This window comes from Tyto alba, unplaced genomic scaffold (assembly GCF_018691265.1).
Source record: "Tyto alba isolate M040663 unplaced genomic scaffold, T.alba_DEE_v4.0 Super-Scaffold_32, whole genome shotgun sequence".
NCBI classification, from domain to species: Eukaryota; Metazoa; Chordata; class Aves; order Strigiformes; family Tytonidae; genus Tyto; species Tyto alba.
Genome location: NW_024881307.1, coordinates 5,182,571 through 5,202,163, shown reverse-complemented (window position 1 = coordinate 5,202,163; position 19,593 = coordinate 5,182,571). Strand labels below are relative to the sequence as shown.

The following is a 19,593-nucleotide window of genomic DNA, read 5'->3' as shown; positions in this document are numbered from 1 at the left end:
GCAAAGGAAGGAAACTGTCCCTATGGGATGGAACCACAAATAAATGCTCATTCCAGCTCAATTATCGAAGCCCAAACAGGTAAAATATCTGGACAAAGGTGTTTTAGGCTTTAAAATTAAGCTGCTCTCAGGAATGTTGTTCTTCCACTTTCACCAAGGCTCAGCAGTTGTTCCAAACATGCTCAGATGGGTGTTACAACACAAAACCCAAGCAGTCACAAAACACAGCCCACAGAGCAATTACCAACTACATAAGGAAATGGGCTGAAGTTTGCTGAAGTTTCTCTGGTCTTAAGCTTTGTAAAAACTCTGACTAATAATTTTCATGCTGTTTTGAATCAAGTGTGAGGCAGCTGTTCATTTTTCTCAGTGATAAATCACCATTTCTTCACATTTGGAAACTAGGGAGACAAAAAAAAAGGAGGGGGAAGTGCTGAGGGTGGACTCAATTTCAATTATTTAGTGCATTCAGATGCTCAGCCACAAAGATGTGTTGACACCGCTTCAACATGCAGGCAAATAATCGAAGGATGGACTTGCCAAAGCAAGTAGCCCTCCTTCCCCTCAGCTGCCAATGGGCCTCAAGTTGCCATGCGGAATATCTGCGTATGTAAAGATGGCTCAAGCATGCAAATCACTGCAAGACCAGGCTCAAAGTTGAGCAAACCACAATCTTGCTGTGTCCTTCGTTGTTCAGCTTTTACTCAATGTTTGCCTTATGGCAGACTTCTCTTTCTCTTCTCTAGGGACAGGAGGGAAAAGGGACAGGCTTCCCCTTGCTGCTCCTACAAAGGAGGTGCTGGGCAACAACACAATTCAGTTGGTAATAATTCAAAAGCACAATCTTGAATAGGGACTTTCTGAAAGCATCTGACCCCTTTTTTTAAGGGAGGGAATTTAGGAAGGAGGAAAGCAAAACCCCTACTCTCTTTCCTGCTGTTGTGCTGTTTATTTCAGAATATTTCTATTGTGAGAGAGTAAGCCCTTTGCATGTGAAGGCGAGGAGGTAGCATCAGCCTCCGAAGACTGCTAAATTTGGCTCCAATTCCTTAGGAGCCTGACCTCTTTCTACTGAAGTATATAGCAACACTCCCACTCACTGTCCAGTGTGGCATTTTTAAACACCTCCCCCCCAATTAATCTTGCATTGCATTGAAGGAAGTGATATAAATAATCCCCTAAGAATGCATTTTCATGTAGGTAAATGGATAATATTTGAGTTTCAATCAGGAAAATAGAAGAGCACAGAGAACACAGACGAGCCTGTTGCTGCAGGAACTCATACACTTGCCTGGCTTTGGGTACCCGGATGCTATCGCACTGGTCAGGAAAATGATTAGCAGTAATAAGTTAAGCACATGTATAAATTTCTAGGATCAGGCCAGCAGAGAGAAGGCCACGTGAAAAAAAAAAAAAAAAAAAAAAGAAGAAAGGTTTTATGTGAAAATCTGACAGCATTCTAAAAGAAACTGCATATCACAGATTGCATACAGGCACAATACTTTCATATATTTCAATTTTTTTCACTAAAATTATTGTTAATTTGGGGGACTGAAGCACAATTTTCTGGGTGTTTGCTTTTTTAAAAATTTGCTTTCTACCTTTATTTTCTTTCTTTTTCCTATTTGATCACTAAGACAGCTTTCATTTTCAGCTTTCAATCAAAAAAAAAAAAAGGTGGGAGGAAGCATTATTTCAAGGCACATATTTAATTTGGGGGGAAAAAAAAAAAAAAGGACTGCTTCCCAGTGAAGGAGTTTTAATGTGAAAAAGCACAGCCAGACTAAATGCAGAGGCACCCACTAAAGTTACAGGGACAGGAGGCGGTTCTCTTAGCAGGCTTGAAAAATGTTTTCAAGACAGTATACAGCCAGCTTCACTGATGGACTACAAATTGTACACTCAGCTAGCCTAGATGTGTAAACATCCTATTTCTGTTCCTTCTTGTTTGTTGTAACATCTTCAATGCTTCCAGCGGAGTTAGTTGCAGCAATTCATCCAACCAACCTTCAATATTGTAACTCCTATAATGTGGACATTTTTTTAATTGATCACGTGAATCTGTCACAGCTACAGAAAAGAGATTCTCATCTGGGCACAGTCCCTGGAAGCTACTTCCATAGCAAATTACATCTTTATTGTTATTTCCTGATTGAGTAATACAGTTGGAGCAGAAGCATGCATGGGTAAAGCATATCGAGTGAAGTCAAAACACAACAACCCTCACAGATTGCTGTTGGCTGCAACCCCCTGGCCATTGATCAGATTCTCCTGGAAATTGCTTGCAGCGCTTGTTTGGCAGGTGGGAGAGCGGGGTCAGCTTTCATTTGGGATTTTCATCTTCCCCCTTCACAGGCCCAGAACAAGCTGTATCTTTGTGGCACTCCTAGCATGGCTGGGTATGAGTTCAGCGGTGACAAACGCTTCTGGGGGCTCTGGAAACATATGTTCTGGTGCAAATATTGTTAATAATAATCCTTAACTCTCCTCCTCTGTTAAAATGGAATAGATTGGGTGCCTGGTTTTCATTTCACGGTTGCAAAACGTCTAACACGGCTGAAATCCATGACTAAACGCTTCTTGGTTTCACCCACTGACTTTAATGAAGTTCTTGCCAATTAATAGCGGGGGTAAACGAAAGAATCAGTGCCTCAGCAACATCAAAGGAGTTAAAAGTGACTTCAAGAAGCGAACAAGAAGGGCTTTGTGCCGTGCCCTTCTGGAGGTTTAATTTTCGTGGCGCTCGTTAGCTCAGCCCGCGCGAGGACGGCTTGCCCGGCCCGTTGTCCCCGTGGGAACACGGGCCCCAGCGCAGCACGGCAGCGCTGACTGCAGCGCGGCCGCTCCTCATCGCGCCTCTGGATAAAGCGGCAGAAAATCAGCTGCCGCGGGAGGGGAAGGAGCGAAGAGTCGGGAGGGGATTTTTTTTTTCCCTTCTCCAGCTTCATTGATACAACAAAATGGAAATGGGCTGTTTGTTTATCCCTAATGCTAATAACTGTAGTGATGGATGTGTCATTGCCAACATTGCTTTCCTTCCCCAACACAAATTATTCTACTTTAAAAAAAATGCCTCTTAATGGTTTTTATTTCTTTGCGGGGTTTAATTTCGCACTGTTCTCCACAGCCCTGCAAGCTGGGCCTGCTCTGGGAAGATCAGTAGTGGTGTCTGCTTGGCTTTAAAAGCGAAGTAGAAAGCCGGGCGGTTGTGGGGTGAAGGAGGGAAGAAGAGGATGTCAGAAAGAAGACCAAGGAGGAGGAGGATGCCTCCTGGCACGTATAAACCCCTTGTTTTACACCCCAAACTGAAGTCTGAAGTACAGCTAGGAAGAAAACAGCAGTATTTGTCACACCCAGCCCATAGGAACACGTAGTTTTTGCATGGGAGGGGAGCAGAGGAGAGGAGCAGAGCTGTGGGTCACAGCAGGACAGGAAGCTGTGTCTTGGGTCCATTTTTGTCAAATAGCTGCGTCCACATCCCTGCCGTGGAACTGTCACCCTCCGAGGCCCTGGATTGTAAGGCCAGGCCTGGCAAGAGCTGAGAAGGATGCGGGAGAACACAAGATTGAGGTGGAAATTTTGGAGGGCAACTCTTCTGCCTGTAACTACGTCTCGTTTAACCACTACTGCTGCCACAACAGAGCAGTGTCAAGAAACGGACAGGGCCCCCGAAGTCCCAGCGCTGCCATGGAGCACCCTGTGTCTCCTCTGCTCTCTCAATATTACGCAGAGCTTTTCCTCCCCGCCAAAAAAATAAAAAAGGTAAAAAAAAAAAAAACCAAACCAAAACACAAAAAACCAAACCCACCAAAATAATTCTCTGTGCACGTGCTTTTGTTTTTTAAAGCAAGCCTGCGTTTCTCTCTCAGTGGCCCCACTCAGCGCATCCCTCCCCTCCTCTCTCAGCGCCTCCTCCACCCCCCCCCGCCCGTGGGTCATCCCCAACGCAGCGCCTGCGGGTGGGCGCCCCCAACCCCCCCTCCCCACGCGGGACACGGCGTGGGGCTGGCTGCCGGCCGGATCTGCCCCCGCCCGCCCGGAGGCGGCTTTTAAGAGCGGGGGCGGGCGGTTTCTCCTCGCCCGCCGAGCCTTTGCGAAGTCGCCGGTGGCGGCGTGGGCTGCGTGGGGCGCACACGTGTGGCGGAGGGGGCGGCCCTGCCCCGGCCCCCGGCGGGGCGCTGGGCGCTGCGGGTGTGCATGGCCCTGCGTGGGCGGCGATGGCTGCGTGATGGCCCAGCGCGGGCAGCCCGCACCGCACGCCATGGCTGCCAAAGAGGAGCTCTACAGCAAAGTCATCCCCCGGCGGAACCGGCAGCACCGCGCGGGGACCATCAAACATGGCTCGTCGCTGGAGATCCTGCTGTCAATGGGCTTCCCCAAAGCCCGGGCGTAAGTCGCCGCACGGCCCCTTCTTTCCTTTTACCCCCCACACCCCCCCCCACGCCCCTCCGCTTTCCCTTTTCGCGGCGGGGAGAAGCGACGGGCGCCTTTTTGCTTCGCTGCTCCAGACCGCCGCGGGCGGAGCCGGCGGGAGGGAGCCCCGGCCCCCGGGGGCTGCGCTCCCGGCGCGGCCCCGGGGCTGCTCTCCGGGGGCTGCACCGGGTCGGGTCTCCCGCAGCCCCCGCAGGAAGCGCTGCCCCGGCTGCGGGGGGCGAGGGGGGGGCGGCAGGTGCCATCCCCAGGCGCGCTGAGACACCCCCCCCCCCCCCCTTAAGCCTCCCGCGGGAGCCAGGGTGCTGAAGGGGCCCCCGGGGTGCTGAAGGGACCCCCGGGGCGGCCGGAGCAGCCCACCCGCACCACCCAGCCAAGCATCGCTGGAAAGTTTGGGATCGCCAGGGAGGCAATTTTTTGCACACACGCACCACTCCCCCCCCCGTCCCCCATAGAAATCGGAACCCGTCGTCCCTAGGCTTGGAAAATAAGGAGTCCGCGGTGCAATTGCTTTGGCTAACTCGGTCACCCGGGAGGGAGATTTTTGTTCATCTGCGCACAAGTCAAGCAAAAAGGAACGGAGCGATACAAGAAAATTGCCATAGTCCAAAGTGGTGGGGGTTTCTTGCCCAATTTAACAATGCCCTGGTGTAATCTCCCTGCATGTGCTTATGCTTTAAATTAATTAGGCGGCAACCTAATGATAGCTTAATAGTGACGCTCCCAGTTTCAAACGTAGTGACTCCTGAAGTGGGACTGTGCGCCTTAGGATGCAAATGAAATCAGTGGGGATTTGGATGATTCCTTGATCTGCTTAAGTTTTTTCCTTTTGTTGTTGATACCAATCAGAACTCGGTGGTTTTGCAGCCTTTGTGCAGTTTTCTTATAAATATAGAAGTATGCACATGAAGTTTTAAGGACATATGTCATCTGTGGGTTCATGAGATTGCCATGGATCCGCTAGCACATACAGAAAACCTAATCTGTGTTTTCCATTGTCCTGCTTACACTCCTTATGTCTGTCAGTGATTTAGTTATCTATTGAAATCAACATACAGCACGTATATACAATGAATGCAAATTCAGATAGTAGGAGACTGGTGTCTTCATGCTCTGCTTGTTTGGAGAAACAGATGTGCGTCTTTCAGTGTAGCTAGAGAAAAAAACAGCTTGATATTGTGAATGAAACTAGTTATTACCTGTACAACAGTGCCATCAAGGCTGACAGCCAGCTCTGGTCTTACCTAAATGTTAGCTGAGGAACTATGTCTGTGGTTCATATCCTTGCCCTAGAAAATGCTAATATTTGACAAAAATGGACCCAAAGCTTCATTATACAAGATAGGGAAAGTTAAACACAGAGGGCAAGCCGGAGAAAGGGGTAAAATATACCCAACTGCAAAGAGTACTTATTGCAAATATAACCAGCCAGATGGGTAAAACTGTCTTGATACTAAATTCAAGATACTGTGATATAACCCTGTTTGACAAGTCAGCTGTCTGCTCAGAGGGGGACTGCTTGGCTGATCTGAAGTAGCAATTAGTGCCCCTATTCTAGCCTTATGGAAATACTACATATAATTCATCATTAAAATTCAGATAAGAAGCAAAACAGAAGTAAAACCAAACAACTAAGTACTGCCACCAAGGGTACGCTATGGAACAGCACACAAGGTCGGACGCGTGGGAGATAGGACCTCACGGGGAAAAAGGACATTCCCTAAAGGTCACTGCTTCCCAGAAGCTGCTTTTTAACTCACAGCATATTACTCTGTAAGCGTGGATGGAAGATTACCAAGTTGCCAAGAAGGTAAAAAGACCCAGTCTCCCAAAGATGGTACTGAGAAGTAGCCTTAGAGCAAAGCCCTTTTGAGTGTTCTCCCAGAACTCTCCCACCCCTCCTCTTTCCTACCCCAAAGCCACAGCTGCAACAGGAGACAGAATTCAGCGGAATGGGGAGATTTCAGATCTGTGCCTGTAGATGCTGCATACAAATACGAGCCAGGCTGATACTTAAAAGTGGTGACCATCTGTTTGGATGGCTTACGCACAACAAAGCTCCCAAGTTGTCAGACTAGTCTGTCAGGCATGTCACAAAAAGCCATCAGTGGCCTCCTGGCTTCTTGTTAGAGCTGGGGGGTGGGGGGGAGTGGGAGAAGGGAAATGACTGGGGCAGGGGAAAAGAGAGGACTGTCAAAGCCTGGGTAAGAGACACGGGAGCTACCTGCTGATGACAAGAGTGCTGTTTTCAGGTGTGGTATTGAGACAGTACTGAGATCCTGGGGAGTACTCACATCGCCAAACTTTCAGCTTCTAATTCAGCTCAAGTAACTTCACGTACCTCCCATCCCTGCCAATGGGCAGGTCAGCTTTTGTCTTTTCAAAACTGAAATTGTTAATTATTTGATAATACTTCTCCATGCTTACAGTTTATGGCAGCAATAAGAGCTCAGGTGGCCAGGATGATCCTGGGCTTGCAAAACTGACAGGAGCTGAGGATTCTCATGTTAATTTTATTTTCCTGGTTATGTGTTACTTTGGGAAAGCCACTTCTACCCTATGTGTGTTAAAATAATCAAAGGTAAAAAACTAAATATTATTTCCAACTATTACTGGACGGTTAGTATAGACTAGCTCAGTTAAGGGTAGAAAATGGTATGAGCCAGGCTGAAACCAAGAGAAGATGTCATAGTTGTTTACTCTTCGGGTGCAAAACTGCTGTGGATCTTTTGTTTAAATCAAGGCATTTATTTTATAAGCCTTTATTTGTCCAGCCTGCATGTGGTTTATGGGGGACTGGGGGTAAAGGGTCCCTCAAAGAAGGACATATCCTTCCTTTCTGAACTAAGATTAATTGAAATGAATGGAACTCCACTGGTGTCAGTGTCCCACAACTGACCCCAGAGGTTTTCCCCACTCCCCACCAAAGTCCTTGTCAGCACAGGTAGAAAAGCAGCTCTGTTGTGTGCTCCTGGACGGACGTCTGTCTCTTTTCCTCCTTCCCAGCAAGAGCTTCAATTCAGATGGGCTACTCAAAATTACATGGTGACACAGTGATGTACAAACCACCTCTGGATGCGTTTACCTGTGGATGGCAATCGCTCAAACCACTGTAGTATGTCATTACTTTGGACTATTACCACGATGAGCTGGTCTATTTTGGTGGGTTTTGTCAGCACACCAACATTCTTTTTTTGTTTTGCAATTAGCCCATTATATTACGTACTGTCTAGTCACACAGGAGGAGGCTGTCCCTATCCCAAGTAGATTCTGATTTAAACAAGGAAAGAAGGCAAAGGTGATGTTATGGTTGCCATTTTGCAATTTGGGCACCAAGACAAGCATTTTACCCAGGGTCACACAAAAGTCTAACCAGATCCCCAGTGTCCCAAGACTCTAAACACAAGAACAGGCTTCCTCTAGAAAGAGATTTCACACAACTATTTTTTCCCTGTTGCCCTGAAATATTGTACCTCATCTCGTTATGGATCTACTGCCAGTGGTCGTACCCACACATCTAATCTGACTGCCAGCACCTCTCATTATTGTGTGATAATCCTATATAGGTGTTGATAGTTTTCCTGAGAGTTAATAAAAGGGGAAGCACAGTGTAGTTTACAGGCCACTGAAACCACAGGGGATCCCTTAAAATTATTATGCACGTACAACCAAATAAAAAAAATTATGCATAACATGTATCTCTCCAAAATGGTAAATATAGGAAAATTTAGTGATGGACTGCAGTTTTTTTCAGAAGGCCTTTGACCAAAATTCAATTATTGGAACTAATACAGGGATAAGTAGTTTAAATACTCTAGCCTACATGATGCAGAAGTCAGTGTGGCTCCAGAATCTGCGAGTTCAGTGATTTACCGTTTTTAAAGTTTCATGTCAAAATTTAAACTCTTCCAAAACATCCTCAGAAACAGAAAGTTAAAATTCTAGTATGAGAAAAAATCCTGCATGCTTTGTTTTAACTCTGGTTGCACATATGTGCATGAATATATAAATATATAAGATTTTAAGTGTTACTTGAGTTTCTGCATATAACTCTGAATTCAAGCTGCAGCCCCAAGGGGCTGTTTCAGAAGAGATCCAGACCTAGAAAAATCAAGATAATTCTCTGGCCCCTGCATTACTCAGACTGGGCAAATCGCTGTCCATAAACAGAACACTTAGAATTACAGGCATCATGCTTTTTTGGTCGCTGTTCTCTGAGTGATAAGCGTAAGAGATGGGTGCTGATCTTGACACAGGTGGCAAAACTCCCCAACATTAAACTGGTGTTCTTTCCCAGCATCTTGGCCTGAAAAAGGGGGACCATCTTCTACAGATAGATCCATTCCATTGGTTCAGTATGTAATGCTGTGCTCCTGGGTGGATCTGCTGACGCTGGACATAACTGCAAACACTTCCCCCTCATAAAAATGGGATAGATGGGAATATTGTACGGTTTACCATGAATCAACTTCACTGCTTCCCCTATGCTACGCATTTCCTCCTTCCTCCCTCCCACAAAAGACCACCTGGGTTTAACTCCGTGTTCACGGGCATGAAGAGGAGATAATTCACAAAGCTGTACCACGTTTCCCCTAGTCCTGAATAGAACCAAGCTAGTCTGATTTTGTTTCTCAGTAGCTGTGAGAATTTAGGAGTATTAAGAGTTTCATTAATCTCAAAGAAAAGAAGCTCAGACCCAGTTTACAAACAGTAAAATCTTCTCTTGTGTTTTGAAAATGTTTTCTAGGCTGTTAAAACATGTTTTGCCTAGTAACAGACGTAGCAACATAGCAGTATTTCAGCACAGAAAGGCTGTGAAGTCTCTCATTCCTCTAGGGTTTGAACTGGATTTGGGAAAATACTGCATAGAAAAAAAGTACTGCAGATAATCTTTCAGTTTTGAAGTGGTTTCTGTTCCTTTGTGGCCTTGCCTTCAGGGTATTAGTTTTCTGCAAATGCTCTTAGCTGAAATTCATTCTGCTATAAAGGACTAGCCCAAAACATAGGCATCCTGTAAGTCCCACTTGAGCCCAAGCTTTAGAATGGTTTTTATAATTCACAGTGACTTGTGTTGGCTCGGGATGTGGAGGGAAACCCCATCCCAAGTGAAGAAGCTGATGGATAGAAATGTTTCTAGAAGCCACAGTTTAAAAAGCTACACTGAAAGTGGATTTCCAAGTTTGTTAACAGCACTGGAGGAAATCTTCCAGCTACTGAATAGAAAATCCAGGTGGTGTAGCCACAAGGTCTTAGGCAAAATCTTCCCATAATGTTCTGTCCATGCTCATCACTCAAAACAGTGAGTTTTGGGCTCGGACAGAGCCACTGGACCATGCAGTAGAGAAACCATCTAACCAAAACACTTCCATTTCCAGTACGTCATGTCAGCCATCAGGCCAATGGGCATTTTTAAGTAGGAGCTTCGTAGGAAGTGTTGGAGACCTGTTTACAAATAGTGAAAGGGGAAGAACTTGCTGGAGGTGCACTCTTTGGCAGATCACTTGGCTAAGACCTGCTTTCCCTACTGTGACCCTCCCTTTCTGTGTGCCTGTTTTAAGTTTTTGTCCGAAGTTGTGAGGCATGCAGCTCTTCACCCGTGCCAGGGTTTAACGGATAAGAGTCTGCGTTTTAACTTGAGCAACAGTTTGAGCGATTAACTGGTCTAGTTCATGTATTGCAATTCCAAGGTTCAGCACCGAGGCCTCTGAACAATTTTGTACATCTGTGCTGGAAGGGATCCCACAGGTCTGCACTGCGCAGTGGGACATGGATACGGCAGTGGAGTTAGCAGCTGCCAGGAAGGTGCACTGGAGAAAGGCTTGAGCAAACATACATTTGGGACCGAGTCCCATGGCTGCCCTGCATATGTTTTTTTTTTTTTCATGGACTTTATTGCAGATTTCTGCTGTGGGACTGAGAGATAATTACTGCAGTATTCAGACTGTTACGTGCCAGCAGCTCCACTGTGTTTGGTAGGGGGGAGATCTGTATCAGACAGTTCCTTACTTTAAAGATCTGAAGTGATAAAACATAGAGGGCTCTTTATTTCCACTTTATAGTCTGGAAACCGAGGCACAGAGAAGCCTAGATATATACATCAAATGTGTAGTTAGGCTGTCACTTGGCACCTGCCTCTAGAGTTTCAGTCTATTAGCTTAATCATAAGACTTAGATATCTTGTTTAAGTAAAACATCTGTTTCCATGACTTTGTATAAAATTTTCAAATGGAGAGAGACCTTCTCCTATCAGAGGCTGAAGGAGTCATTCCTGTGATAAGATCGCACTCTAAAATGATAATGGCAGCAGTAGCACTCCATATTACTGCAGTGATTCAGGATACTGTATTCATAACTGCCATTAATCATATCTGATGGTTGGGAGAAGTGGAACAATCAGATACTCAGGTCTGATATCGACAAAGAAAATGCTTCTGCCACAAACATCGAGAAAATGGTTTAAGGACAGAGCATCCCTAAAGATTGCTCACAGTAGAGCCAAGGTCAGCGTGTCACTGCAATACTTGCTGCATAAGTGCTGGCTGCCCAGAAAGCAAGCTTGCATGTGTTCAGAGGAGAAAAAACAAAAAACCACCACCAAAAAACCACCACCACCCCCCACATACATTTTTAGTGCCTTCACACACCATGCTTCATTGGGTTCTCATATTTAAATATCTAAGTAGCATCACCGTATGCAGTGTGTTCCTGGTTCAGTGGTCAAGTCAGTCAGAAGACAATAATCCCTGGATTTCTGAGATGTGTTTTTCAGGACTATCTAACTTTGGCAAACAATGCAAGAGTTGTCAGAAAGTTTCCCGGTCCCTACGTAATTAGTTTGTTTTGGTATTAAAAAGACATGGTGACAAGAAAACATTTGCTTGTGCTTCCGTCTGATGATTTTTTTGTCTTGGAGTGAAGGTCCTGAACTTGATCTTACTCTCTACACGAGGAAGGAGAAGAGCTTCAGAAAGTGCAACCCAGACACCACATGTCACTGACAGAGCCTGAGGAATTACTTTGTGCCTTCCATGCCAAAACCCCAAGCAGTTAATGTCTTGATCCTTAGTAAGAAATGCCCTTTCAAGCTACATATCAGTTTCAAGTGATATAGATACCAGTGTTACCTTTTCCTTTTCTGTCTCTTTCTCTCACTTCACAGACCTGATACTACTTGCCAGGAGCCAGTTTAAATTTACCTATGAGATTCTCAAGACAAAGTCTCGCTAGAGAAACTTATGATTTCAGATATCCAGCATGAACTATTTGAATGGAGCCTTGTTTGCATAAAATACTGATTATTCATCCCCCTTGGAGGCTTGGTGACAGTGGCAGCATATTGGCCTGTTTCTGCAGAATTCTGCAGCACTCCTTTTAAAGCCCTCTGGAAGTTTACCCCTGGATTACTGCTGCCACTTTGCTATGCAAGATCCCATGCTCAAAGGGTGCTGCCAGCCCTTGGGACCTCCTGAATAAATACACTGACAAAAGTCAGGGGGGAATTCAGCTTTTTGAAAAATCATGAGCAAAAGTTTGGGAAAGAAAAAAAAAGTTTTTTTAAATGTCAAGTGCTAATCCTGCTAGCTCCTGATGAAACTTGAGTTTTTAAGTCACCTTTGAAAGTGAGTCTTAGACTCCTGAGTCTTGCTCACACTTGAAAACACTGCCATAGGTTTTAACTGGTGCTCATAGTGGATTCACAGCATGTGCCCCGCAATTGCAAAAAGAATAGAGACATCCATGTGTGTGTCTGTACTGCACCAGTCTAATTATCCTCAACAAGCAGAGTCATCAAAAGAGCTGTAGTTTAGCAGCTGACAGCATTTTGGATTCCATCACCAAGACTCGCTGCAGGCTTTGTGCATTACAATGGGGTTCACCGCGGCGCCTGTGTCTTACTCACCCCCTATATAAACAGACCTGAAAAGAATAGGTCTTGGCTTTGCTTGGCATTATTCTGTCCCCACCGTATCCTATGCTGCCCGTTCGTGCACAAAGACCAAATCTAGAGAGCAGCGTAAAGTGGAAGGGAAAAAAACAGCAGCAAGAAATAACAGGATGGGTTGAGGGAATTGCTAAAGTCACCGCAAAAAAACAGCTGACAACCTACATAAACAGTGGTTTAGACATTTTGTTCCTCTTGTCTGTGTTCATATGATGCAGGTGCTACCCTTTCAAATCCACTCTCCCAATATTTTTCCTGAAGCTTTGTCAAGTCCCAGCAGCAAAAGGCATTGTTTAAAGTACTCCCAAATACCCACAACTCATGATATGCAGCTAAGAGATGTTGGTCTTGCATACCTAGGGAGCAGGAGCCATTGCTCCTCCATTCCCTGGGAAGCCTCAGCCTTCCCGTTTCTCACAGATTCACAGAAGAATAAAGACCGGCACGGAGAGCAGAGTTGCATGCGCAGATGTGACAATATCCTGACAGGTATTGTCAGGACCTGAGTGGTTTTTGTCACCCACCAAGCAGCAGCGTACCATTTAAACAGAAAGCAAGCAATTATAAAGTGGAACCTGGAATGGGTGACAGGAGATGTGTTTGATGTCTCTGCTTTCCCCATACACCAAATTCAAGTCCTTGAGGCTGAAGTCTCCTGTTCCTGCCAGCACCAATACCTTGCAGGCCAGTCCCTGTCAGAGGGAGATTAGCATGAAAATGCTGGTGAAAGGTGGCTGAGCAAACAGCAGCCCTCAATAAACGTCGGGATATCTGTCTTCTGTGCTAGAAATGCAGAGGCATGCCCAAAGATAGGTAACGCTGATAAACACCCTGGCCTTCCTAAGAAGTTTTAGCTGTATTTCACTCACACCCATCACCCCCCCTGCTCTTACCAAACACAAGGCAAGTGCTACTTTTTTCCCTTTCATGTAGTAATAGCTAGACTCTGCAGTACATGCTAGTGCAGAGTTAATCATTTGTGGTTGGTGACTGTGAAGTAATTACCAATGTAGAGGCGGGTGTGTTTCAGAAAGATTTTTCATCTCCTGATTTGTAAAAATGATGGTTTTCTTTCCCCTCTACCCAATGAAATATAACAAGTTCTTACATGACACAAATCCCATTAATGGCCTGATTCAGCAAAGCCCTTGAGCACGTGCTTCTCTTGAATGGCTGAGCTTAAGATGTTCGATACAATTCTACCGAGCATGAAGGGCAATGTGTTAAATGGCACTGGAAATACCCAAAATAGATAAAGTGGTACTGTTTTTCTTCTAAGCTGTTCCTCATTTTATCGAGAGCAATTGAACTGGTTTCACGACGCAGATTTCAAGCCCTGAGTTTGTGTGGATGTGAAGCACTACTACTGTTTTTCCCTTGTGTGACACCAGTGAGTAGAAGCCTGATTTTTATGTACCACAATTCTGTTGTGCTGTGGGCTGTGCGAACAGAAAAGGCAAACATCATCCCTGCTCCAGGAGCTGACAATCTAAAGACGAGCCAGAAAGAGCAAATGCCTCCAGAGAGGAGGGTAGGGAGAGGCCACATGAGGAAGCAGACGGTATCCTCTCCTGCTGCCAGGCAGTGATCCCAGCATTGCCTTCAAAATCTTTTACTCCAGCTTGCTACTCATAGTTACAGCAAGTGAGATTGATGGGTGAAATTCACAGCTGCATGAGAATGGCACTGTTATGGACAGCTACTTTGAAATAAGTACCATTCCCATTTTACACACGGAAAAATTTAAAATGAGATAATACATCACATTGCTTGATGCCACAGAGGGCATCTTAATTAACATTTGCCATCCGCTCAAGACAAAAGGCGCTCCAGAATTGCAGACTGTAAATGGTGTCAATGATGTCCTGCTCCCTTGTTTTACTATTATATTGAATTTATTCTTCACAATCAATATTTCTTTCTGAGAGTAGCTGCCAAGTCATAGCGAGTGTCAAATCACAATATATTACCCACAGATAAGTTGCAGTCTGTTCTCCCAGGCACTGTTCAAAGAAATCTCAAACTCAACAAGAACTGGATCTGGTTCATATTCACACTAGTCTATGGGCAACAGAAACAAGCCTTGGAATAAATGTAATTTACAGCTTTACCTTACAAGACACATTTATATTCCTTCTACAGTCTTTTTGACCCCTCCCGTAGCATAGCTGTATCACAAATGCATTCATGTTCTAAAGGGCAAAGCCTCCAGTAGTGTAAATCAGCCCAGCACCATTTATTTTGTTGGAGAGATACTAATACACACCAGCTGAGGATTTTACCCAGAAATAACCCGATTTTCATTGCTATGAAAGCTTCCTTTAGAGAAATAGGGTTTTTTACACCATTCAGGTAGTGCGAAGACCCTGTGTGTAAATAAGAATCAGTACCAAAGCCTCTGGGAGAAAAATATAAACCTCAGGTGTTTCTCACCTCTTCACAGCACATTTATATGTTGGGGCTGCAGAGTGTTTTACAAATAGTGGCTACTCGCTGCCTGGGGGAGCACCAGGGCCTCCCAGTGTTTCCCAGAGCTGGTGCACGTACTAGCATTTTCCCAGGCAGTGAGGGTGCAGGTGGCTCCCCAGGTACCCTGATTATTTGGGTCTGTAACACGTCAGCAGGCTGGGGGGAGGATGAATCAGGATGGGTCCACAGAGACCCGACTCACGCACGCTCCCTGCAGCGGGCAGATAGCTTGGGCTGTGGTGGTGCGGATCGGCTGATGCTGTTCCCTTACAGTATGACAGTGGCAGCAGGTTCGCTGCTCCAGTAGCATCCATCGTCTACACTGTTTAACCCCCTCTCTGCTCCAAATTAGCCCTGACGTGTACCAGAGGCCTCCTGTGTGGGGTGAGTTGCACAACTGGGACCTCTTACACCAACCTGAAACGAGCTGTACGGGGGTATTTTAAGTCTCATGGACCCGCTCCCCTGTGGTATTTCTTATGTTCCCACTAAGGTAAAATTTTCTACTTGCAAATGAGTCAGCCTTTATAAGAATTCTCCATTTCATCATCCAGCTTCCCAAAGCAGCTCCTCAGATACCATCTCTGAGAGAGGATTTAACTCCCTATGAAGACCCTGACATTGGGGGTCGATGTATCTTCCCAACTTCCACCTCTTCCTGCCCCAAAGCTGCTGATCCTCACTGGGATCAAAGGACTGTAAAGCCTTGGGAATTCTGAGGGGCAGAATGGCATGTTAAAAGTGCAGTTGGGGTTTTGCTGGATTTCCATGTGCCCACCAACATCTGACAGCCGCCATTCGCGCGGCCTTCAGCTCCTCTGAAAGTGCATCGCACAGAGGGGAACTTCTGCTAGTGGGTAGCCTCTGGGATTGCAGCCTAGGCTGTGTCTTAGCGACTCGAGTGCCCAAGAAACGTGTCTCACCAGGCTTCTTGTGTGAGTCAGCCTAACCAAGGGCACTGGGCAGCCTGCTGTGATCCTTTTCATGTTCTCCTAGGAAACTCCTGCGACCAGCTGCCGATTTCTTCGCTTGCGCTTGGTGTTTAGATAGGCCCATCTGCTGCAAAGTGAACTTTAAAAGGGTAGAGCCAGGGCCACCCAGCTAAAATGGGATGACAGGCGGGAAATAATGAATAAGTCTTTTAGGATGGTGCAGAAACCGGCTGCAAGAGCCTGGGGCCAGATTGGCAGAACTGCCCTTGGAAGTAGGTACTGGGATCCTTTGGGTTTAGAGATCTCTTAGCATGGGAACAGGATTGCCATGTCTTAATTAAATTTCCTCCCTCCCTTCGCCGCCCACCTCTGCACCACCAGTCTGCATGGCAAATGGGGATAAAATTCTCCCAATGTGGTTGCTGCCACTGTCTCTTTTCAACCATAGGACTAGGAGCTTGCTGAGGTGTCGTAGGATTTCCCTGGACAACAGCTTAAGAATTTTACATACTTGCTGTCAGCAGCTTGTTCTAGGGGTGAAGGATAGCAGAGACATGATTTCAGTCCTTCCTGACAGCCCGTGGGGTTAGGCAGATACGGGAAGGGATAAGGGCAGTGTATGCCAGAGCACCCAACCCAAGACGAGCACCTAACACCCCCTCCTACTTCTGTGGGAGTGAGGCGCAGCGGAGAGGACACAGTCATCAGGGGCTGTTCATCATCCTTTCTGACATGTAAAGGTCAGTGGAAAACCTCATCAGATCTAACAGGAAGCTCAAGTGAGGGATGCAGCAAGAGCTGGCTGCCAGCCTGGGAGAAGAAACATCTGCACCGGTCCCTTGCACCACAGCCAGCTTCTAGGGCAAGGGGCTGCTTTCCTTGGGCTTCGGGGGCCCGTGGGTAGAGCGGAGCAACTCCCTGTCTCACAGGTGTTTCAGAGGATAAATACATTAAAGATTGGGAATATAGAGGTGCGAGCTGTGATAGTGATGGGGCACAGGGGTTCTGTATGGTCCACAAAAATGGCATGGTTCCCCCTGGATCACCAAAACCCCCCCCCCAAAAAGCCCCAAGAAACATTACAGAGCAGCACACAGGAGAAAGTTGTATTGCTGGGTTGTTGTTTTTTTTTTTCCTTGCAACTAAGAGTTGATTCACCAAAAGAAACTCTGAAATCCAAGTGCGTTGCTGTGTCTGGAAACCAAGCTCTTTTAAGAAGTCCAAAATGGATTACCTAAAGTCAGCAACCACTTTGGAAAATCTTGGCTAAGTGATTCTCAGTGTCTCTGCAGATTAAACACCTCCCAACAAGCATGAAAGCATTATATGGTATTTGCCTGAGGACATAGAGTCTCCTGCAGTACTGGGTTTAGATCTCAGTAATTTGGATTTGCCATCAGGCCATAAATAACACAAAAATGTACTCTTATGTGGCAATTAGATACTGTTCCAGCCATCTAGCTCAACTTTCCACCTACTAAATATTATTTCAATTTTCATATCCCCAAGTTTTACCGGACCTTTGATGTGACTTTCATTTCAGTAATAGACATGAAATTTTACGGTTTCATAGGTTGGGTGTAAGTAGTGGTAAGGAAGGAATCCTTTTACCATGCTGCTTTATCTTTCCCTTACTTGCAACACATTAGTCCTGAGTGTCAGGAACATGCAGTCAGTTTATTTGTGGATTATCTTTCTAATCACAAAACTAGTTGAAGCAGTTGAACAATTTAGATGAGATTATGCAAATGGAATTGAATGTTGTGACTAGATAATTGTCCCTTTGCTTCAAGGTATGCGTCAAACCAGAAACAGGAATGAAAATTCCTGAAAACTACGTCTTCTTTGTGACTGTTATTGGTGGTCGGTGGGAAAACAATCAGTGAATCCTAGCAGCATCCCATCTACACCCTGCAAGGTCTGGGCACAGTTGTTTCCACTGCTGAAGGGCAGTTTAAGGTCTGCCTAGTGTACAAACAGGCCTGTGGCTTTTGCAGCTTAAAGCAAAGCCGAGCTTTGCGGCAGCGTGCCAGGCAGCAGGAATGCCATCCTTTGAGCAGCGCACTCTGAGGAGCCACGCAGGTTTCCACAGGTTCCCCCGCCGGGCCCCGCATCCAAGGAGGAAACTGGGATGAATTTAGGTGCCAGTCTGGCAAAGGATTCAAACGTGGTGCTCAAGTTCAAACACATTAATAGTTCCATTGGTTTTAATTGAGATTAATCAGGCGTGTAAATGCAGGGCTAGCTGGTGGCCGTTGAAACAATCTTGGTTTCAAATATTGTGGCGCAGGGTGGAGCTTTGCTCATAGTCCTTTGCTGCTGTTGTTACCATTAGCTAACTGCCATCCCACATTAGAACTGCTCTATTTGGTTATCTGGATTAGTGTCTCTAATTTCATTTCCTCTTGGGTGTTAATCAAGAAGGTTTTTTTCTCTTATGTGTATATGTGCATCCTGTTTGTTCTGAAATGTGCAATTCCATTATTTGTCTCTAATTATTGCCATACCCACTGCCCATGCCCATGCCCCTGATCTGCTGCTTCTAAAGCAACAGGGTTTCAAGTACAGCAATTGCCTCATAGTAACTATGAATGTTCTGCCACCCGCTGCAGCGTAGGGAAGACAGAGAAATTTCCGGCAGCTTTCTTTGCCATCAGCAGGGTGATAAGTGTTACCGCCATCCCCATTTCACAGATATGAAAACTGCAAGTACAGAAGGATTAAGCTTCTGTTTTCAAAACTGGCTTTCAATTTTTCGGTTCTAAACATGTAAAAACAGGCAGGTGTGAGTGCTCACGCGTCCAACACCAGATGCATCACGCTCACCATCTTTGAAAATCCCTGCACGACTGAAATGGAAGCACTCAAAATCAGCACCTGCTTTTGACAAACCGAGTCTATGTAATTTGTCCAAAGCCAAACTACCAGTCCAATTTGCATATACAACCTGGTATGACATGTCTAACATAATCTACAGATTCAATAGCTATTTTCAAAGGTGATTTGGGGCGGGCTGTATTATCAAAAGTACCTAGGCATCTAGACACACAACAATTCAATCTTGTTTTCAACTATGTTTTTTAAAAGAAGCTGCAGGTACAGTCCTGCCCTGGTCCCCAGGTGAAATCCAGGATCAACCCAAGATGGATTCAGCCATCACCTCCTGTTCGTTCTCAGCAATTCTCTCAGCACCATCTTGGCTGCTACCACATACCGTTCTGCACTCTCCTGCCTGCTAGATTTTGCTGTATATCTGTAATGGCTCCACTCATACCCACGGTGTTACATTGCATTAATGACGCATAAAAATTGGAAGAAAGAGAGGCTTGTATTCTACCTTATTCAGGTTAACCTTTCTTTTTCAATACTAGTGCTTAAGATCTTCTAACCACACGCAGGAGGCAAGGGGATCTAACATCTAACAGACGAGCTTTCTTTAAAGATGTAGATTGCATTATAGGAAATGAGAAGCAATAATCAAAGGAAGTCCTTCATTCTCATTATCAGTTCTCACAGTCTAGTTTCTCACAGTAGAGTACTTCTGTATATCCAGCACAGCCCCTCTCAATTCTCTTCATTAGAGACTGAAGCCTGCCTGCATCTCATCATCACAACCTCTGCACAGCCACAATCGCATTCCCCAAGCCAGCATGGATTTTGCCTTTACTTTTAAACAACTCATTTTCAAACCTAGCGAAAGACGCAGCTCCTTTGCCTCGAAAATCAATCGCTATCAAAGCTTTCTTTTGTCGAGCCTCGTTCAGAGCATGCTGGCTTGAAGAGAAATCATTCCCTTGGATTCAGCAGCCTTTGAATCGG

At 45.6% G+C, this 19,593-nt stretch overlaps 1 protein-coding gene across 2 annotated transcripts in view; it reads left to right on the top strand.

Moving 5' to 3' along the window:
- Positions 1-3,972: 3,972 nt before the first annotated feature.
- UBASH3B (ubiquitin associated and SH3 domain containing B) overlaps positions 3,973-19,593 on the top strand; it is a 75,406-nt gene continuing 59,785 nt past the window's right edge. Inside the window, exon 1 of one of the 2 annotated variants that reach the window (XM_032998201.2) lies at positions 3,973-4,389. In XM_032998201.2, coding sequence (XP_032854092.2) covers positions 4,229-4,389 — 161 coding nt within the window. In that variant the 5' untranslated portion in view covers positions 3,973-4,228. The remainder of the gene's footprint in view (positions 4,390-19,593) is intronic. The other variant, XM_042800560.1, reaches the window with a different exon arrangement.